This window comes from Oncorhynchus mykiss, chromosome 1, assembly GCF_057628025.1.
Source record: "Oncorhynchus mykiss isolate SJ-2025 chromosome 1, ASM5762802v1, whole genome shotgun sequence".
NCBI lineage: Eukaryota > Metazoa > Chordata > Actinopteri > Salmoniformes > Salmonidae > Oncorhynchus > Oncorhynchus mykiss.
In genome coordinates, this window is record NC_143022.1 from 42,327,252 (window position 1) to 42,351,779 (window position 24,528).

Below are 24,528 nucleotides of genomic sequence, written 5' to 3' on the forward strand. Positions count from 1 at the left end.
TTGTAGGAAGGAATTATCTCCATTATACGAATAGTCAGTGGCATGTCATCTTCATGTAGACTTTGTCTATCTATGATATTACATTTTCTTTTGGACTCTGTAATGTGATGTGTTGTTCCCCAGGTGAGCTTTGGCTTCCTCACCAGCCTGCTGCATGTCATCAAGGAGTCCTGGAAGATGCCGGTAGCAGGGGCCGGGCCCACCCTGCTGGAGCTCCTCCACAAGGTATGGATACACACACACACACACGTTCAAAAACACTTGAATGCACAAGCACACACGTGTTTACACGCACACACAGAATATTCTGTTCTACTGGACCATTTACTTTATATTCTTATCTTTTTATTATTTTGTGTTTCGTTGTCGATAAGGAACCTTGCAAGTAAGCATTTCGTTGGACGGTGTATACCATGTGTATCCTGTACATACAACTAATTAAACTTGAAACACACTCCATTATAAACCAGAGAACATGTATAAAATCATTAGTGTCTGTATAATTAGTCATATTTATTATTTGTATTTATAATGTGTATTTATTTCTTTAAGTGACCTACTCATATGGTACACTAGACGTAAATCTCTTCATCACCCTCCATGAAATTATCTATGAATACGAAGCACCGTTTTTTTTCATGTGGCCCAGCAGCTTTTTTGTCTTTTCCAAAAGATATACTGTCTCTACACGCCACTTCTTTCTATTCTGGAGTCCCACACAAGCTCACTCTAATATAGATCTGCTTTGGATTGTTATTTCTTGATGGGAATTGTTGCATTATTTGTGTTGTATTAGACATTCTACTGCACTGTTTGAGCTCGTAACATAAGCATTTCACTGCACCTGCTGTAATAGTGGTTACCAACTAGGGGTACATTGTTGACGTTTGAGTCATTTAGCAGACGCTCTTATCCAGAGCGACTTACTTGGCCGATCCATAGCGGGTACTCATGAGACCATGTGTCTACTGGTAAAATGCACACGAGGGGGTACTTCAGGGGTACTCATGGCCGAGCAGAATTCAGTTGGGGATACAGTCACCAAAAAGATGGAAACCACTGTGGTATAACGCCGGCAAATCTGTGTACACGGCCAATAAACTTTTTAATGGGATCTTTCTGTTTCTCTATGCGCTTACTGCTTAGCTAACAATTTACATATATCTATCTGTTGGCAGGCGATCCAGGAGAGCATATGCCACTGTCTGCAGAAGTACTGCCTCAACTATTCCACTGCACTCTTTTATCTGGACAGCCTGAAGCACAGAGAGGACTTTGGCTCCTACGTGAAGGTACACTGCAGGCCGCAGCCACCAAGCGCTGCTTATTTGGAACTATAAATCAGGGTTGGTTGGGGCAAGGTTGCGCTGTTCCCTGTCCCTAACAACCACTTTCACTCCTACCCTACCCCGTCCCTCAGTTCTTCCTAATACTTGCTCTCTTTCACCTTTTACTTCCTGACCTGTCTCTTCTCTTCTCTCATATTTTCTCCCACGCTCTTACTCAATCGCTTTCTCTCTCAATATCAGATTTTGTCACACACTTACTTATCAACCTACTTATAGTACTTAATTTGGCTTTAACTCTCTTTCTCTTCCCCTACGCTCTCTCCCCTCTCTTGCTCCCTCTTTCTCTCCCCCTACTCTCTCTTTTTCTCTTCTCTTTTTCTCTTCTCTTTTTCTCTTTCTCTCTTTTTCTCTTTCCCTCCCTCTCTCTCCCTCACTCTCTCCCTCTCTCCCTCACTCCCTCTCTCTCCCATCCTCTCCCTCCCTCTCTCTCCCTCTCCCCTCTCTTTCTCCCTCCCTCTCCCTCTCCCCTCTCTCTCCCACCATGCTCCCTCTCCTCTCTCCCCCTACGCCTCTCTCCACCATGCTCTCTTCTCCCACCGTGCTTTCTCTTTTTTTCTTTTTTTAAGGGGCTTTATTGGCATGGGAAACATGTTTACATTGCCAAAGCAAGTGAAATAGATAATAAACAATTTTTTATTGTTTATTTCACTTTTAACAGTAAACCTTACTCACAAAGGTTCCAAACTGTAAAATGTCATTGTCTATATACAGTGTTGTAATGACAAAAGGGAAAATTAATAAACATAAATATTGGTTGTATTTACAATGGTGTTTGTTCTACACTGGTTGACCTTGTGGCCACAGGACACACATCTTGCTGCTGTGATTGCACACTGTGGTATTTCACCCAATAGATCTGGGAGTTTATCAATTAGATATATATATATTTTTTTGGGTGGATCTGTGTAATCTGAGGGAAATATGTGTCTCTAGGCCATACATTTGTTAGGAGGTTAGGAAGTGCAGCTCAGTCTCCACATTTTGTGGGCAGTGTGGACATAGCCTGTCTTCTCTTGAGAGCCAGGTCTGCCTTCGGTGGCCTTTTTCAATAGCAAGGCTATGCTCACTGAGTCTGTACATAGTCAATGTAAGGTTTGGGAATCACTTTCTTTTAGGTGGTTGTGGAATTTAATGACTCTCTTCTGGATTTTGATAATTAACAGGCATCAGCCTAAATCTGCTCTGCATGCATTATTTGGTGTTTTATATTGTACACAAAATATATTTTTGCTGAATTCTGCATGCAGTCTCTCAATTTGGTGTTTGCCCTATTTTGTGAATTCTTGGTTGGTGAGCGGACTCCAGAGCTCACAACCATAAAGGGCAATGGGTTATATAACTGATTCAAGTACTTTTTGCCAGATCCTAATTGGCACATCAAATTTTTTGATGGCATAGAAGCCCCTTCTTGCCTTGTCTCTCAGATCGTTCACAGCTTTGTGGTAGTTACCTGTGGCGCTGATGTTTAGGCCGAGGTATGTGTAGTTTTTTTGTGTGCTCTAGTGCGACGGTGTCTAGATGGAATTTGTATTTGTGGTCCTGGAAACTGGACCTTTTTTGGAACACCATTATTTTTGTCTTACTGAGATTTACTGTCAGGGCCCAGGTCTGACAGAATCTGTGCAGAAGATCTAGGTGCTGTTGTAGGCCCTCCTTGGTTGGGGACAGAAGCACCAGATCATCAGCAAATGGTAGCCATTTGGCTTCCGGTTCTAGTAGAGTGAGGCCGGGTGCTGCAGACTGTTCTAGTGCCCTCGCCAATTTGTTGATATATGTTGAAGATTGTGGGGCTTAAGTTGCATCCCTGTCTCACCCCCTTGCCCTGTGGAAAGCAATGTTTTTTGCCAATTTAAACTGCACACTTGATTTTATAATGTTGTATATTTTCCCCACAACACCACTTTCTATCAATTTGTATAGCAGACCCTCATGCCAAATTGAGTCAAGCTTTCTTGAACTCAACAAAGAATGAGAAGACTTTGCCTTTGTTTTGGCTTGTTTGTTTGTCAATTAGGGTGTGCAGGGTGAATACGTGGTCTGTCATACGGTAATTTGGTAAAAAGCCAATTTGACATTTGCTCAGTGCATTGTTTTCACTGAGGAAATATACAAGTCTGCTGTTAATGATGATGATGCAGAAGATTTTCCCAAGGTTGCTGTTGACTCATATCCCCCGGTAGTTATTGGGGTCAAATTTGTCTCCACTTTTGTGGATTAGGGTGATTCGTCCTTGGTTCCACATTTTGGGGAAGATGCCAGAGCTGAGGATGTTGTTAAAGATGATATATCTCTCTCTCCCCCCTTCCTTCCTAGTGGTGTGAGAGGAACCAGGAGTGTCGGAGGTTGCAGTTGCGTGACCTGTTGGTGGCACCATTGCAACGTCTGACCCGCTACCCCCTGCTGCTGAGGAACGTAGGGAAGAGAAGCCGGACGGAGGAGGAGGAGAGCGCCCTGCAGAGTGTGGCGGAGCAGGTGGACACCTCCATATGTGAGCATCCCCCTCCTTCACCCTTGCCACTGAAACACTGTATTGTAAAACCCCATCACTACCCAGGCTGCTGTTCCATATATAAACCTGTTTGGTTTTCCTCTGTCTTTTTCACTCAAACACCCACACAGCCCCTGTGCACTGCCCGCTCCACAGCTGTACATTTTCAATTAAAAGTCTTATTTCCCCGTATTTCCCCGTCTTATTTCTCCAATGAGAATAACAAAATAGCTTTGCCAGACCATTGGCTACATCGTGTACAACATGGTCAGTCTCTCAGGCTGATCTGATATTTCTACAAAACAGTGCAACCGTACCACACTACTTTATTGCACATTCTTACTGCAACACTTAAGTAGTTAACCCTCACCACCACACTGACTCTGTAAAGCCAATGGCTCACCACACACGTTATTAGTGTAAATGAAGCTGATTTGGGGTTCTGTGAAGCCATTATTGGATTATCTGGGTTATTTGCATAATCTATTTTTATCAGCTGAGGTGACTCATCTCAACCTAATTTAACAGTAGTCAGTCATCACTAGAGGCTCCTCTCGCTCTAACCACAACAATGTTTTTGCCGTATAAGGAAACTTGAACAAGCAGAGTCAGTCAGCCAGCCTCTCCTGTGTCTTACGATGGAGAAAACCTTTAGAAATAGGACGACCGGTGGCCATTTTGAATTGTATCACCCCCCCCTCTTGACTTGAATTAGGTTGCCATTCTAGGAGTTCTATTTCTACATAGGAAACAGAAGCTCTGCCATTCCGGTTCAGGCCATCAGCTCTAGGGTGTTTTCTGACAGAGCTATGTGGGCTTTTGACAGCCACTTATACCTCCTGGCTTAACTCACATCTTCACACCTGTAGCAAAATATACACTGGAAAAGTTTATTTACACACAGCCTCCTGTACGGGATAGTCTCTACAAATACATGTCTCTTAGAAATGGTAACCAAATAGCCAGTTTGTTTGTTGGGCAGCAGCCAAAATCTGTGACAGTTGACGTCTTCTCTGCATGCCTTTACTTGCAGACGTATTTTGGTGGTTCTCTCTATAACTAGATGGACAGGACGGACTGTAGAGAAATATGTACCTTGAATGTAATTGTTCTTGTATATCGAACCCGTTTTTCTATTCCAAACTAGTTTGTGTTTTTACTGTGTGCTGCAAAGTTCTTTCCCATAGCCAGGGTGTGACTCTACAGACAATAACAGAGGTATACAGTGAGTTGATGTGGCCTGGGAATAGCACTGTCACAATGGCAGGCTGGACTGAATCGGTCAATGTTCAATGGGTGTGGTGGGTGTCTACGGTAAGAGGTGGGTGCAGTCTAATCTATGACTAGAGCATCATAGATCACACCCATGTTGAGACAGTCAGCTGTCGTCATTATTTAATGATATCCGTATCAACATCAGAGATACTATTTGAAATGTATTTGTTTCATTGCCAATGCCAGATGAATTGATAGTTTGATAAATTGTGCACATAGCTGAATATTTTACAAAGTAGTACTATATTATTAAACTAAGATGAAGTTACATAAATTATATTAATTTAATCTGATGACAACAGTGACACCCTTGTTAAGATTGTTCTGTGTGTTCCAAAGCCAGGAATAAGCCTGCCAGAATCGGTGTTCCTAATTAGTGTGCACTGCTCACTATCAAACAGAGAGGTGGAGTGGAATGCAGTTTAGTGTCCTCGTTGGTTTGTTTGTGTCACACACACCCCTCCCCCTGTGGGTGTGTTGTGTGTTGTGGGTGTGTGTTGTTTTATGTTTTGTGTTTTGTGTTTGTGTGTGTGTGTTTTGTAGGTGATCTGGAGGGCAAAGTCAAATGGCTGGACAACTACCAGAAGGTGAAACTACTGAGAGACGCCCTGGTGTGGCTGCCAGTGTGGGAGAGAGACAAGCGGGCCTTCATCCCTGAGGTAAGGTTGAATTCACTATAATGAGAGAGTTGAGCTTTGAATATCAAACTGGGTTTGCACAAATACATAATAGAATAAAATGGACTTAATTGACGTAATCCTGTTAGTTCCTGGAGGAACATGGGCCTCTGTACTTAAGCTTTCCAATGACACTGGTCTTGGGCCAAGACAAATGGGTCTTCTTGGGTTCGGATTCGAGTAGAACAGATCATATGGTTAACGTTTTGATACACGAGTCAGATACAATACAATCAACAACTTAGCTGTATCTTGAATGATGTCAATGCATTGATGTAAAGAGAGGGCTGTCTGAAGCGTCTTAGTTTTTTCAGATAAAGATCAAGTGATATCTGATCATCGTGATCCGCAAAGCTAGATATGCATGCAAGAGACATAACGGCGGGATATGATCCAAATAAAATATACTGCCACCACATATGAAGTCGTAAGAATGCAAACAAATCATGCGTCTACCCACAACCTAACCTCAGCCCTTCATTTGGCTTTGAACAGAATCTGAAGCATCTCCTGAAAGCGGTCACCCTCGAAAACCTCATCGCTCATCGGTGCCTTCTGCATGAGGGCAAACTAGTGCTCACAGGTCGGTGACATACAGAGTAATCAGTCATGCTTAGTTAAAATACTGTTTAAGGACTGTATTTTTACATCAGCCATGTCCTGACATCATCTACATATGTTACCACCAGAGAATGCTAAGCTGCATGATGTGTACCTGTTTCTCTTTGACGACTTCCTCCTCATCACCAAGATCAAGAGGAACAAGAAGGTAAGACCCATACCTCTACGATTTTCTCACATAGATACTTACCTACATATGTATTATAACTTAACTACTTTCGTATAGTACTTAATCCTCTTTGATCACTGAATTTGATTTTCTCTCTCTCCCGCGCGCTCTCCCACTCCTACCCCCCCTCTAGAAGTCCACAGGTCCTGAACAGAATCCTTTGCGCCTCCCTCAGAACCAGGAGTTGGACCAGTTGCTGAAGGAGGGCTGTACCTTCACCGTCCTGGACCAGCCCATCTCGCTGGACCGCCTCCAGCTCAGGAGCGTAGACCAACTCAACGCAGCAGGTGGGGACGGCTCAACACATGCATGATACAGGAATGGAAAAAGTCCAGCATTCAATGATGTAGTTGCCACAGTTTAACCTCTCTAGGGTATGTGGGCGTCCCACCTGGCCAACATCCAGTAAGATTGCAGAGCGCCAAATTCAAATACAGAAATACTCAGAAAAGATACAACTATGTTATATAGGTTTAAAGATGAACTTCTTGTGAATCCAACCACTGTTTCAGATTTTAAAAATGCTTTACGGCGAAAGCTTACCTTACAATTATTTGAGAACATAGCCCAGCAGACAAATCATTACAAACAGTAACCAGCCAAGTAGAAGAGTTACACAAGTCAGAAATAGAGATAAAATTAATCACTTAGATTTGATTATCTTCATATGTTTGCACTCAGAAGACCTTCATTTATTCAATAAATGTTCCTGTTGTTTGATAGTCTCTCTTTTATATCCGAAAACCTCAGTTTTGTTCGCGTTTTCTTCAGTAATCCACAGGCTTAAACGGGGTCACAACAGGCAGACAAAAAAAATCTAAATTGTATCCGTAAAGTTCATAGAAACATGTCAAACGATGTTTATATTCAATCCTCAGGTTGTTTTTAACCTAAATCATCGATAATATTACAACCGGACAATAACGGCGTCAATATAAAAGGTAAACAAGAAAGGCACTCTCGCGCGCATGAAAAAGCTCTGTGACACGGCAGAGTCCACTCATTCAGACTGCTCTTATACCCTAATTTTTCAGAATACAAGCCTGAAACAATTTCTAAAGACTGTTGACATCTAGTGGAAGGCATAGGAACTGCAATTTGAGTCCTAAGTCGATGGATACTGTAATGGCATTGAATAGAAAACAAAAAAACCTACTTCCTGAATGGATTTTAGGTTTTCGCCTGCCAAATCAGTTCTGTTATACTCAGACATTATTTTAACAGTATTGGAAACTTTAGTGTTTTCTATCCAAATCTACTAATTATATGCATATCCTATCTTCTGGGCCTGAGTAGAAGGCAGTTTAATTTGAGCATGCTTTTCATCCAAAATTCCAAATGCTGCCCCCTACCCTAGAGAAGTTAAGGCCACATGTCCTAGTAACACACTAGTATTTTGGCTTTTGTCAATCTTAATGTTATTGTCACATCAAAGTTTATTTGTCATAAGCACAGGCTATAGCGGGGAGTAAACAGTACAATTACATGCTTAGTTGCAAGCTCTCCTCTCAACAGTGCAGTAACTTAACAGTGTGTGTGTGTTCTTATGGAAAATAATGTACAACCTGATCCTAGGACCTCATCACTGATTTAAACATAGGCCTATGAACATCTACTAATCTATTACATTTAGGCTATTTGGCACTTGTTCACACCTCTTGCTTTACTTCAGGGTTTCCCAAACTCAGTCCTCGGATCCCATGGGGTATACGTTTTGGTTTTTGCCCTAGCACTACACAGCTGATAATCATCTAATCATGAACTTTGATCATTTGAATCAGCTATGTAAAACCAAAATGTGCACCTTCTAGGGATCCCGAATACAGAGTTTGGGAAACGCTGCTTAACTTACTGATAAGATACTGAATTTATATCAATAATCAAACCTATGATAAAAACATACAGTGCCTTGCAAAAGTATTCATCCCCCCCGTTTTTCCTATTTTGTTGCATTACAACCTGTATTTTAAATGGATTTTTATTTCGAGTGTCACATGATCTGTCACATGATCTCAGTGTATATATACACCCCACCGTCTGCAACACCACTCAGCAAGGGGCACCATCAAGCAAGCGGCACCATGAAGACCAAGGAGCTCTCCAAACAGGTCAGGGACAAAGTTGTGGAGAGGTACAGATCATGGTTGGGCTATTAAAAAAATACCTGAAACTTTGAACATCCCAGGGAGCACTGTTAAATCCATTATTAACCACAACAAACCTGCCAAGAGAGGGCCACTCACCAAAACTCACAGACCAGGCAAGGAGGGCATTAATCAGAGAGGCAACAAAGAGACCAAAGATAACCCTGAAGGAGCTGCAAAGCTCCACAGCGGAGATTGGATTATCTGGCCACAGGACCACTTTAAGCCTTACACTCCACAGAGCTGGGCTTTACATAAGTGGCCAGAAAAAAGCCATTTGCTTAAAGAAAAAAAAAGAAAAATAAGCAAACACATTTGGTGTTCACCAAAAGGCATATGGGAGACTACTAGAGGTCGACCGATTTATGATTTTTCAACGCCGATACCGATTAATCTGACTATTTTTATATGTATGTATGTAATAATGACAATTACAACAATACTGAATGAACAATGAACACTTTTATTTTAACTTTATACATCAATAAAATCAATTTAGTCTCAAATAAATACTGTAACATGTTCAATTTGGTTTAAATAATGCAAAAACAAAGTGTTGGAGGAGTAAGTAGAATTGCAATATGTGCCATGTATAAAAGCTAACGGTTAAGTTCCTTGCTGAGAACATATGAAAGCTGGTGGTTCCTTTTAACATGAGTCTTCAATATTCCCAGGTAAGAAGTTTTAGGTTGTAGTTATTATAGGACTATTTCTCTATACCATTTGTATTTCATATACCTTTGACTATTGAATGTTCTAATAGGTACTTTAGTATTGCCAGCCTGACCTCGAGAGTTGATAGGCTTGAAGCATTGCGAAGAGCTGCTGGCAAACGCAGGAATGTGCTGTTTTGAATGAATGCTTATGAGCCTGCTGCTGCCTACCACCGCTCAGTCAGACTGCGCTATCAAGTCATAGACCTAATTATAATAGAATAACACAAAGAAATACGAGCCTTAGGTCATTAATGTGGTAAAATTCGGAAACTGTCATTTAGAAAACAAAACGTTTATTCTTTCAGTGAAATACGGAACCGTTCCGTATTTTATCTAACGGGTAGCATCCATAAGTCTAAATATTGCTGTTACATTGCACAACCTTCAAAGTTATGTTATAATTATGTCAAATTCTGGCAAATTAGTTCGCAACGAGCCAGGCGGCCCAAACTGTTGCATATACTTTGACTATGCGTGCAACAAACGTGAGTTAACATCCTAGTTAACATTGCCTGCTAACATGAATTTATTTTAACTAAATATACAGGTTTAAAAATATATACTTCTGTGTATTGATTTTAAGAAAGGCATTGATGTTTATTGTTAGGTACATTCGTGCAACGATTGTGCTTTTTTCGCAAATGCGAAAAACATTTTTTCCTAACAAGCCAGGCGGCCCAAATTACTGTATATACCCTGACTGTTGCATAGTATGCAAGTGACACAATTTCCCTAGTTAAAAGAAATTCATGTTAGCAGGCAATATTAGCTAAATATACAGGTTTACAAATATATACTTGTGTATTGATTTTAAGAAAGGCGTTGATGTTTATGGTTAGGTACACATTGGTGCAACGACAGTGCTTTTTTTCGCAAATGAGCTTGTTAAATCACCTGTTTGGCGAAGTAGGCTGTAATTCAAGGATAAATTAGCAGGCACCTCATCGATTATATGCAACGCATGACAAGCTAGATAAACTCGTAATATCATCAACCATGTGTAGTTAACTAGTGATTATGTTAAGATTGATAGTTTTTTTATAAGATAAGTTTAATGCTAGCTAGCACCTTACCTTGGCTCCTTGCTGCACTCGCATAACAGGTAGTCAGCGTGCCACGCAGTCTCCCCGTGGAGTGCAATGTAATCGGCCATAATCAGGGGTCCAAAATTTATCGGTCGACCTCTAGACTACCCCAACATATGGAAGAAGGTACTCTGGTCAGATGAGACTTATATGGAGCTTTTTGGCCATCAAGGAAGCGCTTTGTCTGGCGCAAACCCAACACCTCTCATCACCCCAAGAACAACATCCCCACAGTGAAGCATGGTGGTGGCAGCATCATGCTGTGTGGATGTTTTTCATCGGCAGGGACTGGGAAACTGGTCAGAATTGAAGGAACGATGGATTGCGCTAAATACAGGGGATTTCTTGACGGAAACCTGTTTCAGTCTTGTATTTGAGACTGGGACGGACACCTTCCAGCAGGACAATGACCCTCAGCATACTGCTAAAGCAACACTCGAGTGGTTTAAGGGGAAACATTTAAATGTTTTGGAATGGCCTAGTCAAAGCCCAGACCTCAATCCCATTGAGACTTTTTGCTGTACACCAGCGGAACCCATCCAACTTGAAGGAGCTGGAGCAGTTTTGCCTTGAAGAATGGGCAAAAATCCCAGTGGCTAGATGTGGCAGCTTATAGAGACATACCCCAAGATACTTGCAGCTGTAATTGCTGCAAAAGGTGGCTCTACAAAGTATTGACTTTGGAGGGGTGAATAGTTATGCACTCAAGTTTTCTGTTTGTTTATTTCACAATAAAAATATTTTGCATCTTCAAAGTGGTAGGCATGTTGTGTAAATCAAATGATACAAAATAGGGAAAATGCCAAGCGGGTGAATACTTTCGCAAGCCACTGTATTGTGCAATCCAGTTATCTAAACCGCAGATTAGTCATCTGTAATCGATTACAGTATCAGTCCTGAGTTATTTGTTCAGGACTGCTTATGTGCGTTTCTTCAACAGACCTGGCCTTGTGACTGTTGGTAGAGCATGGCACTTGCAACGCCAGGATTATGGGTTCGATTCCATCAGGGACCAGTATGAAAATGTATGCAGAGTATAATTTATATGTAAACTAGGTTGTATTAATTAGAAACTAAATGGATGCAAACTGGCCAAAACAGGGAGGGACCACCTGAACTTCCAATATGAAGCGCTTGTTTTCAATTTCTGTTAAAAAAATATATACATTTTTCTATGGTGTGCACTAATGACACTGACATGTTTCATCCTTCTCTTCTCAGCGTCAGGGCTATCCCAATCCTTCATTATCATGCACCAGAACCGCTACCAGCAGTGTATCGCTGCCTTCATTCTACAAGCACCGTCCGAGGCCGTCAAGGTACAGTAAGAGCACTCTGAACTTAAAGTAACACACTGTACGTGTTGTAGTCCTAACAAAAACACTGAATGGACAGTAGTGTTTTTACAATGAGAATTGGGTTGCATTCCAATTTGGTTGTTCGTGTGTAATTGTACCATGGTGACTGACAACATTTCATTATGTGGTCATATGTAAGGCGTGGATTTATCACGATCATGACATTCCCATCTCAACATACTCACAGCAGGTTCAAAGTTTATTCATTTGAGTTGCTAGTTGATTACTGCCATATAAATTCCTGTGTTATCCTTCATTCATCACCATGTTTCATTCCTTTGCCGGATGATAATAATCATTGTTGAGCTATTTACAGTCTATTTGTCTAGGAGATTTTCTCTGCGCAAACATACAAATTGCTATCTTTCCAGAAATCAAGTGACTCGATCCAGTTAGTGTTTGTCATAGTGCTGAGCGATTAGTGCTTATTGAGGACGGTTCGATTAAAAAAAAAAAAATGTATCATTGCTTTTGGTTTAATGTATTTTTGACATGAAAAGCACTGTGCATTATGTGGATTGCATGCTGTAACGACACAGAATAAAACAATTAATACAAGTCCCATGACGTTAGTGATCTCCCATTACTGCTTATGAACCATAATTATGAACCATCATTTATTCACATTACTTTAATTTTATTCCAAGTCATCATCTCATTTCCATAGAGCTGCTGCCTATCAAAATCACTTTTTGTAGTTATTCAAAGTAAATAAGGCATCATTTTATGACTACCAACAATCAAGATCATGTATTTTCAGGCTCGCCAATTAACTGCTTTCTATCCATATCGATTGCTTGTTCTGTCTTGCTACGCACAGATGGACAAATTTAAGAGGGCGCGCAATGGATTATTGTCATGGTTTTTTGCACCAAACTTTGCAAAATATTGGTCTATTGGAAAATACAACTCCCTACTACATTGCACAGTTCAGGCTTAATCTGATTTATCTCTACAGAAACTGCACATTGAGCTCACAGAAAAAAAATTGAACGACATGGAATTCAAATAATTGAACAGACTTAAGTCAATTAGTTTAAAAACCGAAAAATAACCTACATTTTGGTTAATCGCTCAGCACGAGTTGGTCATCGGACGATCGGACACTAACAGAGAAGTCTGTATTCCAATACTGTCCGAGTCACCTTGCTCTTTGACACATCTAAATTAGGTGGAATTTTCTTCATTACTAGGCATGAGTAAGGTTGCAAAGGGTGGGTATATTACTGGAAACGTTGAAAGTTTACCAGTAAATTACCAGAATTAAAACATTTCAATGATTTTAGGTAATCTATCACAAGACATCTAGTGGCCCTTTTGGGTACTTCATATCATCACTGCTGTCTATCTCTGGCTTTAGCACATGGAAAATATGAGATTATTAAAATAAGACTAAACTGTAAAACATTATCCGTAATATAAACCAGCAATTTATGTCCCGATTCCAATTTAGGAAGTTATACTTCTCACTAGTTGGTATTCAGACTTACCTTGTGCAGGTGCATAACACGCTTTGCAGTCATGATTCCCTTCTGCACACTGAATAAATGTGGCCAACAGATTTTCTCTTGGAGTTTTCATTCAATAGGGTACCTTTTTTTTACATTTGGATATTGTTGACAGACTAGAATACATTGAGAACAATTTTGGAAAATAGGCATCAGTTCGCTGCAGCTAGCGACTGGAGTGAGCTGCAAAAAAACACTAACTGGACAGTTTTCTCCATCTCTACACTCAATCATGGACACTCTTACTGACACATGGCTGCTTCACGTGATTTATTGGGTTGTCTGCCATTTTGCCCTCTGTGCTGTTGTCTGTGTCTAGCAATGTTTGTGCTGCTAACATGTTGTGCTAATGCCATGTTGTGTTGCTGCCATGCTGTGTTATGTGTTGCTGCCATGCTTTGTTGTTGTATGGAGTGTTGTGGTGTCGCTCTTGTTGTGATGTGTTTTTGTCCTATATTTTTCATCCCAGCCCCCATCCCCACAGTAGGACTTTTGCCTCTTGATAGGCAATGCATTTGTTATTAATTGACTTGCCAAGTTAAATAAAGCCATGTAAATAATATATGCATATTCATCTCCGTTTCAACACAAACTGGTAGATGTAAAAAATACTCTGATCTTGTAGATTATTTAGGCAACGTTTGGGGTTAGGAAAGCATGTATGACAAAAAACAGATTTGGAGAGCCTTTACGCACTAAATATATTAAGGAATTAAAAAGTGGTTTGATTCATCCTGAAAGTTGTCATATTCAAGTTCAATCCATGAAATATTGGAAGGTGGAAAAAAGTTTACAATAAGGGTTGAACAAGTCCTATAAATCTACTCTAATCTTTGAACTGTAATGACAACGGTCCAGTCGTCGTGAACTGTGCTCCAGGTTTAACCTGCTGCGTGTCGTCAATGCCATAATGTCCCACATTGCACAACATTAGCCTAATATGATCCACTAATGCTAGTCACCCTCAGGAACAACTACACGGATGTGACAGAGGAAAGAAAGGTAAGCTAAAGTGACAGTTAGAAATGTTGGTGCCTGCTGATAGTGGCTAATATAACATAATACAAAATGTCAAATAAAACAGAGAAAATAAACTGCACCATGGGCTATAATTAAAACATTCTAAAGCGCAGACATCAAATTGAGGACACACAATTCTGAATAACGACACGGCTATTTATAGCCTATTTCGTTGTGGAAAAGGGGCTGCAAATACAAGTTCTGATTTTCATTTTGCTTCCATGTGGCTGTTTTCACATTCATCTCCAGGGATCAGAAGGAAAAATCATCTAAAACAATTGCTGTGTGTATTTTCAATCCTCTCCAAACGGATTACTCATTTACCTAGCTCTTCTCATTTACCTAGCTCTTCTCATTTAGCTAGCACTTCTCATTTACCTAGCTCTTCTCATTTACCTAGCTCTTCTCATTTACCTAGCTCTTCTCATTTACCTAGCTCTTCTCATTTACCTAGCTCTTCTCATTTACCTAGCTCTTCTCATTTACCTAGCTCTTCTCATTTACCTAGCTCTTCTCATTTACCTAGCTCTTCTCATTTACCTAGCTCTTCTCATTTAGCTAGCACTTCTCATTTACCTAGCACTTCTCATTTACCTAGCTCTTCTCATTTAGCTAGCACTTCTCATTTACCTAGCTCTTCTCATTTACCTAGCTCTTCTCATTTACCTAGCTCTTCTCATTTACCTAGCTCTTATTATTAAATCACAGTGCGTGGAGAATGCAGTTATTTGTATTGAAACAAATACGCTTTTCCCACTTAGATCGGGCAGGTTCGCTCAACCTCATTCATGGTTTCCTTGCGTGTAAAGGTGGTGGAATTAAGCCGTATTTTGACCTCGTCTTATCAGTTGACACCTCCGCCACACCTTTTAATTTCTTAGATCTCCACCCCAAACGAATAGCATGCTATTTTCATACTTAAATTCAAGGTCAGAATACGCATAGAGAGAAGTGCATAAAAAGGAACTCCCCATTTACACGCGCATCACTCTGGTCTGAATCTGGGCATAGTGAATCCATGAAATATAATTTCTGTCCATGCATTAGCATCACAACTGAAAAGTCTAGTTGGTTGAGTTAGAGGTAATTGAAAATAATCCCATTGATGCTTTTTATTAATTAGGCTTTTTTCTCTTGAACCATCTGGTCTATCTACTAGAAACTCGTACATTTTTGTCCATATTAATACATACAATAAAATAAAGTTATTCAAGTATAAATGACCAAAGTTACGATAGGTTGCCATAGATTGTTAATTAACAAAATGACTGGTCGCTTTGCAACCCCTGGCATGAGTTAGTGAGCCAAGTATCCTCATGGTACCGTGTGTATGTCAAGTTAATTTCAAAAGGTCTCAACACACGATTTTAAAAGAAATACAAAACACTGTTGAAATGGGAACAATAAACAAACCACAAAAATGTGTTCCTTTCCAGAGGGTGTGGATGTCAGAGATAGAGGGTGCAGTGACGACACTGAATTCTCAGCAGCCTCCCCGGGTGAAGAGCTCCTCACTGTGGGTAGAGTCCTCCCAGATCTGAGCCATCGGACAGTCACTACAACAGGGGACCACAAATACTGCTTCTGGGGCCTCCCACTATAGGTCCTGAACCATAGGTGGCTAAGATATTTTCTTTTCACACTGTCCTTTCTAGCAGAGTTCTAGAATTGTGGTGGATATGTAACCAGGCCAGCCCAGTACGGCTTGGCTCAGTTTGGCTGTAGTGTGAAAGGGGTATACGTATGCTGGTTCTAAGTACATACCAGCACAAAGGCACTTGATTAAACTAGCTAGTTGTCGAGACCTTTGATTAGTTTAATCAGGTGCGTTGGTTGGTGCTGGATTGAAAACCTGCACTCCTGGTGAATTTCTCCAGTACCAGGGTTGGTGACCACTGCCCTAGACAAGGACTATTACTGTGTCTCCGCCTAAGCCGTTGTAAAGTATTAGCAGGATAATTTGTAAAATTCATGTTTGCTTTGAAAGTGCATTGTGGTACCATAAGATGACAATAAATTGTTGATAATGAGAAATTATGATTTTTGTCCTGTGTTGCTGAATACATTCACTCAAACTGTGGTAATGTGTCTATGGCTAACAGTACAACTGACCCATGTCATTATTACCCCAGTGGGTGAAAAATCATAGATAACTAGTTAACACACTGGTATACACACACCAAGGAAAATACAGACCCCTTTTATTTAGTCATGATGGAAAATTAGAAAACAAATGGTACATCTAGTCAAATTATATTATTTATTTCCTTAATCAGACACACATCCCTTCTTCCAGGACAGGTGGTCCAAGGGAACACAGGGTTCCCGACTGTCACCATGACAAACAAGGACTGCGTTTCAGAGCTTAGACGTTGCTGATGCATGACAGATCTTACAATGCCTGAATAGATGTCTGACATGGCACACAACCATTGGTTGACGAATGCAGGGTAACGTGACTCTTAGGCACAATCGCTACACACGGGGCCCTGTTGCAATACACCAGAAATGTATCCTTCCTTGAAGTTACAGATCGGTGGAAGTGAGTGTTAACCTTCCTTTCATCTATCCATCCACTTAGATTTGTGCTTACCTGAAGGAAATGAGGAAGGACGAATTTCTAAAGTATATAAAACGGTGCTATGATATCCTCTAAAGTGGACGAGGAATGAACAAGACAATCGATATCATGCATGACGACGGCCGGCATCCACGTGAAACAAGCCAGATTAATTTGTGTAGTGCCATTCAGTAAGACTTTTTTTTTTTACGTTACATTTGTCGACGCTTCTTTATACACACGCAAGTGTTAACATTTGACAAAGATAATGACTATAGCCTTGGTATTAGTAAGTGACAATGTTATACAATAAGATGGTAAGCCCTATGACAGAGTTAGAGGGGCAGGTTTTTGCTCCAGCCGAGCACTGAAACACCCGCTTCAATTTAAAGTATTGATGAGCAGTTGCTATGAAATAGGTATTAGTGCTGGAACAAAAGCCTGCACTAACCTTGTAGCCCTCTCCAGGACCAGGGTTGGTGACCACTTCAACTATAAGGGTGGAGTTAGTGGGCAGATACTTGGCCCAGGCTGCGCCTGTAACGGCTCTTAACCCAGAATATGATGAGGCGCAGCCTAGACCGCAAATCTCTTGGCCTTCGTGACAAACACTATTAAATGCATCCAGCAAGCTGGGAAACCTGATCTGAACAACAGGGAAAGAAGAATCTTTCAGGTTAACCATAGTGCCAATCTGAGGTAGACTAAACCAATGTAATGCAGAAATGGATGCTAACGACACAGGAGTCTACTTGATCAAAATGATATGGTACAATGCCAAGTGTTTGAGAATGACCTCTTGAACCCAGAGTAGAGGGAGGACTGGCATTGAAAGAAAAAGGTGTTCAGGCCTTCAAAGACCGCTAGCCAGACACATCTAGGCAGACACAGCTAGCCAGACACAGCTAGGCAGACACATCTAGCCAGACACATCTAGGCAGACACAGCTAGCCAGACACATCTAGGCAGACACAGCTAGGCAGACACAGTCCGGGGTGGGATTGGGAAACCCTGAGCTAGATGGACAGCCAGCCCATCTGCTAGCCAGACACATCTAGGCAGACACAGCTAGCCAGACACAGCTAGGCAGACACAGCTAGGCAGACACAGTCCGGGGGGGATTGGGAAACCCTGAGCTAGATGGACAGCCAGCCCATCTGCTAGCCAGACATGTAGACATACAGCAAACCAGAAGCCAGACGGCTGACCAAGTCACTCACAATAACATGGCAGTCTTTCAACTAAGAGCCTTTATCATTTACTGTGGATTGACCAGACAGTGCAGGAACAGTTCAAATCAGTACAGTGCCTTCAGAAAATATTCACAAACCATGACTTTCTACATTGTGTTACAGCCTAAATTTAAAATGTATGTATTGAGTTAATCACGGGCCTACACACGATACCCCACCATTTCAAAGTGGAATTAGGTTTTTAAAAATTACAAGCTGAAATGTCAAGTATTCAACCCCTTTGTTATGGCAAGCCTAAATAAGATGAGTAAAAATGTGCTTAACCATTTACATAAGTTGCATGGTCTCTGTGTACAATGTGTTTAACACTTTTTGAATGACTACCTCATCTCTGTACCCCACACATACAATTATCAGTGAGGACCCCAGTTGAGCAGTGAATTTCAAACACAGATTCAACCACAAAGACCAGGGAGGTTTTCCAATGCCTCGCAATAAAGGACACCTATTTGGTAGATGGGTAAAAAATAAAGCCGACATTGAATATTCCGTTGAGTATGGTGAAGTTATGAATTCCACTTTGGATGGTGCATCAATACACCCCGTCACTACAGAGATACGGGTCTAACTCTGTTTCCGGAGAGGAAGGAAAGTGAATTTAAAACAGTGAGTTTAATGGCTGTGATAAACTGAGGATGGATCAACCACATTGCAGTTACTCCACAATACTAACCTGAATGACAGAGTGAAAAGGAAGCCTGTACAGAATAAATATATTCCAAAACATGCATCCTGTTTTGCAATAAGGGACTTAAGTAAAACTGCTAAAAAATGTGGCAAATAAATTAACACTTTGTAATCAGGACAAAGTTATGTTCGGCGCAAATCAAACAATGCATCACTGAGTATTTTCAAGCATGGTGGTGGCTGCATCAAGTTATGGGTATGCTAATCTTCGGCAAAGCTTTCCAACAGACACTGGAAGACATTCACCTTTCAGCAGGACGATAACCTAAAACACCAGGCTAAATATACAGAGTTCCTTACCAAGACGACATTGAGTGTTACTGTGTGGCCTAGTTACAGTTTTGACTTAAATTGGCAGTCTAGCAATGATCAACAACCAACTTGACAGAGCTTGAATCATTTTTAAAAGAACAATGAGCAAATATTCTACAATTCAGGTGTTTAACACTCGTAGAGACTTGCCCAGAAAGATTCACAGCTTTAAATCGCTGACAAAGGTGAGTCTAACATGTATTGACTCAGGGTTCTTTACTTATGTAATCAAGATAGTTTTATTTTTCATAATTGTTTTTACATACGTTAGAATTTTACTTCCACTTTGACAGATCGTTGACAAAAAAATACAAATAAATATTTTAATCCCACTTTATAACAACAAAATGTGGAAAATCCCAAGGGGTGTGAATACTTTCTGAAGGCACTGTTTTTAGGGTCATTCTCATGAAACTGACATTTAAAAAATAAATGTCCTCTTGGATCACCGAGATTAGGATATGTACTTTCCTATCTCATAATTAGTCTTGTTTTTTGATCAGATAATGCGTTTTTCAACTACCAATGCAACAATTCTCATTACCGCAACACTTTTTAAACTCCCAAATAGTAAAACAAATCAATTTATAATATTTTTAACATTGCTTCCCTAATGAAAAGGCCTGAGTTAAACATTTAAAATGTATTTCGGGAAATATTACAGTAACAACCTTTTTGAATCAATAACATATGTATACATTCAAATTGTTTTATTTAATTTACGTACACATCAGATCAAGACACAATTGCATAAATGTGTCCTAATATTTCCGCGTTACGGTAATGATGAGCAGGTTTTGGAAATTAGTGTTGCATAATTTGCCATTGAAAAACCTGTACTGATCTCTACCAGAGATTCAGTAACCCAACAAATCAGTTTCATCATTTGTTAATCCCAAATAATCCTTGCATAGGACTAAAATCACTGATTTTAGTGTGATGGACTAAAATAGCACTTATTTCAGTATAAGTACTGTAATTATATGCATGTATTTTCAAAAGCGGACTTAAACGTAACTGCAAAAAAAAACTTCTCCAAGGTCTTTACAGGTAATATTGGTGTATTAGGACGTGGATATTTGTGGTTGTACATTTTATTAAAGATGTATTTCTGGAATGAATGGGATCCTATGGGCAAACGGCATAACACAATATGCCTATAAAGCATCTAAATACGTGGAACGACAACTGTCTTGGGATATTAAACAACAGTATAGGTAAGTGTGAAAAACAGGTACACGTCAAAATTGGGGATATTCTCCTTTGTGGTGGGGTTGCTCTTTGCTGAAACACAAACTGATGACCGTGGCTTAAAAGTAATTTAAACAGGGTTTTTACACCCCACATTTATTGAGACATTTGTTTTGGTAATGAGAGGCCCTTACCTCAATCTGCAAATAATAGGAGACAGCCATTATGAGTCAGCAAACAATTGACCACATCACTAAAGCCCATTCATGCCTCCATGTTTAAGGTAATGGTTCTGATTTTTCCCAATTTGAGCTTTTTAGCCAAATCAGTAATGAGAAGACCAAGTGGGGACAAAAGTCGGTCCTGGGGCCTCTGGGAGCTCGTTTGCTTTGATTATTTCAATCAGCTGTATAGTGCTAGGACAAAAACCAAAACGTGCACCCGGGGGGTGGCCCCAGGACCGACTTTGGGAAACCCTGCTCAAGATGATGCATCATGAGTGAATAAAAGTTTATTTAAAAACATTTGAGTTTTTACAGAAACTTGAAAGTGTTATGGTAATGAGACATGTCCACTTCAACTAGCATAAAATTACCTCAGAATTGAATACAGATGCATTTCGGTAATGAGAATTTGGGGTGAAAACTTTATTTCAAATAAGACTGCCAAAAACTGGACTTTGTCTTCAGAATGATAGTTGATATTTGCTACAGATGACTAGTAGTTTCATGAGAATCACCCAAAAAATACTTGAATGAGGACCAGATTTTTTAAAAGTGTTATCAGTGCTGTTTTTGACGGGTTGTAAAGAGTTAGCAATTAGTGTAAATCAACACCGACATGGACAAAAGTGTCTTAAAGAGAAGGTTCAAACAGTCACCATGCAGACTGACAACACTGCAGCACCTACACATACTGATACACATTCATTCCTAAAGCACCACATATACACACACACACACACACCAGATACACGTGGACAGTTATTGCTGCTGCTTCAAAGCAGAGCACACACAGCCCCTGCAGTAGTCAGGATGTTGAATGGGATACAGGCGACAGAAAAAGCACATGCAACCAACCACGTGGACAGTGAAAAACAAAAGTTCTTCCGTTTTGTAGATAGATGAGCAGCATTGAAAAAAAAAAAAACATTCTGATGTATATCAAGCATGTCTGAATTCTTGATAAAATGTATGACCTTATGAGTCAAAGCTTTCAGCTAGATTTAAAAAGTAATTGAAAAGAAATAAAGGTATGAAAAATCCAGGCTTTCCATTTAGCTTCATATCATGGCCATCTCTCAGGACTGTTGGACTCCTCCAGTTAGACATTCTTTGGTCGTGAACAAAATACTTCTAAAACAAATAACCACTGCTTTCCACCTTTCAAGGTAACTATATCCTTTCGTTAACTTAACCCGTTAGTCGGTACAACCCTTCAAGACCCAACTTACAGTCAACTGTCTTGTTAATGCTCAAGATGAAAACAATGCCAAACCAAGATGGCCGCCGTTCTAGCTAGATGTGTGGAGTAATGGATGTTGCTGTTGAGCTCTCCCTGTTACCATACTCTGTCCGACCGACTGACATGTCGACTTCAGGTCAGGAGCAGCAAAGGCACTATACAGATGCGGCCTATTCCATCACATAGCTCAGAAATGTCTGCAGTGCTTCTTCCATTATGTTCCAATCTTCTTGTGTGACGTCGAGATACCCGCTAAACCCACATCGGCCACCATGTTGACTGGCCACTTCTTCTGCACTCCCATCACCAGGTTACTCCTCTCCAAAGCTCAGTAGGTATGTTTGCTTCACATGGTCCAATGGGGTTCACAGAGAGACTGGTGTTGGTTCCTCAGTCCAGATGAATGCACATAGAAAATGGACATCATGAGACATGCCGTTGCTGGGCTACTGGGGGGGGGGGGGAGAGGGGGGGGGGGGGGGGGAGAGGGGTGTCAGGCCTGGAGATCTTCGAAGCATGTTTCACAAACCCGCACAGGCTTCTTGGATGAGGGTATGAGGGCGTTCTTGGCGGAGCACTCTGCACAGAAGATGTTGCCACAGTGTCTGCAGTGGTGCTGCAAGGGGGAGTCAGAGTTGGGAGTAGAGAGAGTCAGTTAGGAGGATGGGCAGTCAGGCTATGCCGACTATTTTGTTTTCTATGTATTTGAACTTTATTGAGACAGTTCGGAAATCAGAAAGACACCGAGGTAAGTGGGAGAAATCGTGGGAAGGGTGGACAGGGGGATTGAACACCGGTCACTGGTGAGGAGATTTGTACATGTGTTGGGAGCGTTATCATTCAACCACGGCTCTGCACAGCAGTTAACACTTTTGTGAATTCCTTTGTGGCTCCTCCAACATTTACAATGGTCGTGCTCATAAGGCAGCAAACAGAAGAAAATGAACTTAAACAGGGAGGGACTACCTGAACTTGTCCAATAAGAAACATTAATTCTTTGTTGCTAAACATTCCTGTTGCAAAAAAATCTGCCCTAATGAACACAACCCAAATGAACAGACCGCCGTGTAATACAACTCACCTTCCTAATGGCGAGAGAGAAGCCCTTCCCACAGTCCATGCAGTTCTGTACCTCGTGGTCCTCTGCCCACTTCCTGGTCAGAGACTGTGACTGCTTTATCTACAGACGGGGACAAGGAGAGGGGTTAGAGCACAACATGAAAACAAGCTCCACTAACACGCATGCACACTCCCAACACACACAGCTCTATTGACGAGCTATTCGTCCTACAGAGTTCAAAGCCGCAGGGCGGCGCGGTCTATTGTGTCATCCATAACTCGATAACAGCCTATTAAATGAGATGAATACAATTACGTAATGATTGGTCATTGGACTCCATGGATGTGGACTCCGTATTGTGCTTAATAAAGACTACAGGTCATAAAGAACGATGCATCTGAAGTCCTAATAGGTGCGTAACGTGGTGTTACGTATCTTGTATTGTTACCTGTAGTGACTGGTTTTCTCTGCCCAGCTCCTGCATGGCGGCTGTCGTATCATCCAGTTTCCTCCTCATCTCCACTACTTTGGCCTGCAGTTTCTCCATCTCCCCCTCACCCTTCACACACCTGAAACACAGCCATAACAGAGTCAAAATGGTTGACGGCTAAAAGCTACCATGGGAGGAGTGAAAAAGAGGAAAGAGGGAGAGCGAGAGAAAATAAATCAAAGCACTAGTCACCTCCAAAGCAACTTCTAACTGCATCACAGGGAGGTTATAATGACGGCACGACTTCTAGCAGTCAAACTACCGGAAATCAATTAGCCTATCCTGCAAGGTGTCAGGATGCCTAGAGGTTAGAGTGTTGGGCCGGTAACCGAAAGGTTGCTGGATCGAATCCCCGAGCTGACAAGGTAAAAATCTGTCGTTCTGCCCCTGAACAAGGCAGTTAAACCCACTGTCACCCAGGCCGCCATTCGAAATAAGAATTTGTTCTTAACGGACTTGTCTAGTTAAATAAATGTTTAAAAAAAACAGCCAACTTGCCCTTTTGTTTCGAAGACACCCACAAGGGTAGATCTAGGCGATTTCCTGCTTCAAGGTAGTTTCTGATATAAACACACCACACAGTAATTCTGGAGACAACTTCACACCCACTACCCTCTCTCTCACCTCTCCAGCAGCGCACGCCTCTCGTCCTGGTTGTTCTGCACGGTGGCCTCCAGCACGGCAATCTCGCCCCGCAGTTCATCCGTCTGCTTCTCCAGATCGCCGCAGTGCCGCTGACTCCCCTGCCACTCCCTCTTCAGCGTGGCCACGTTCTCGTTGAGCGCCGTCACCTGCAGGCCCAGCCGCGCCTCCGCCTCCTCCCCCCGCTTCGCCTGCCCCTCATGAGCATTACGCTCTGACGCCTGGGGAGGCGAGGGAGGGAGAACAGGGTATTTAGAAGTCTAGAGGAGAAAAGCCACACCTACAGGAGCTCTACAACACATCTGAGTGACGATACCTAAAAGACACCATCACACAGTGAAACACAGCACGTAAAAGCACTAAGGGCTGGTGTGTGTTTTCTGTTAGTAGAGCGACTGTACATATGATACATTTCCACCAGCCAATAGCATTAAAATGTAAATCATCTCATGTACAGTG

At 41.3% G+C, this 24,528-nt stretch overlaps 2 protein-coding genes across 5 annotated transcripts in view; one reads left to right on the forward strand and one right to left on the reverse strand.

Annotated features, from left to right (window-relative positions):
* The window catches only part of LOC110522730 (pleckstrin homology domain-containing family G member 7), a 29,039-nt gene extending 12,595 nt beyond the window's left edge, over window positions 1-16,444 (forward strand). For all 3 annotated transcript variants that reach the window (XM_021601209.3, XM_036977418.2, XM_090230783.1), the window contains 9 exons: window positions 124-225; window positions 1,179-1,292; window positions 3,663-3,837; window positions 5,656-5,771; window positions 6,285-6,372; window positions 6,479-6,558; window positions 6,713-6,866; window positions 11,746-11,843; window positions 15,847-16,444. In XM_021601209.3, the coding sequence (XP_021456884.3) occupies window positions 124-225; window positions 1,179-1,292; window positions 3,663-3,837; window positions 5,656-5,771; window positions 6,285-6,372; window positions 6,479-6,558; window positions 6,713-6,866; window positions 11,746-11,843; window positions 15,847-15,951 (1,032 nt within the window). In that variant the 3' untranslated portion in view covers window positions 15,952-16,444. The remainder of the gene's footprint in view (window positions 1-123; window positions 226-1,178; window positions 1,293-3,662; window positions 3,838-5,655; window positions 5,772-6,284; window positions 6,373-6,478; window positions 6,559-6,712; window positions 6,867-11,745; window positions 11,844-15,846) is intronic.
* Window positions 16,445-16,594: 150 nt separating this feature from the next.
* The window catches only part of eea1 (early endosome antigen 1), a 43,855-nt gene continuing 35,921 nt past the window's right edge, over window positions 16,595-24,528 (reverse strand). For both annotated transcript variants that reach the window (XM_021601186.3, XM_036977412.2), the window contains 4 exons: window positions 24,052-24,290; window positions 23,386-23,506; window positions 22,959-23,057; window positions 16,595-22,493 (listed from right to left, as the gene is read on the reverse strand). In XM_021601186.3, coding sequence (XP_021456861.3) covers window positions 22,371-22,493; window positions 22,959-23,057; window positions 23,386-23,506; window positions 24,052-24,290 — 582 coding nt within the window. In that variant the 3' untranslated portion in view covers window positions 16,595-22,370. The remainder of the gene's footprint in view (window positions 22,494-22,958; window positions 23,058-23,385; window positions 23,507-24,051; window positions 24,291-24,528) is intronic.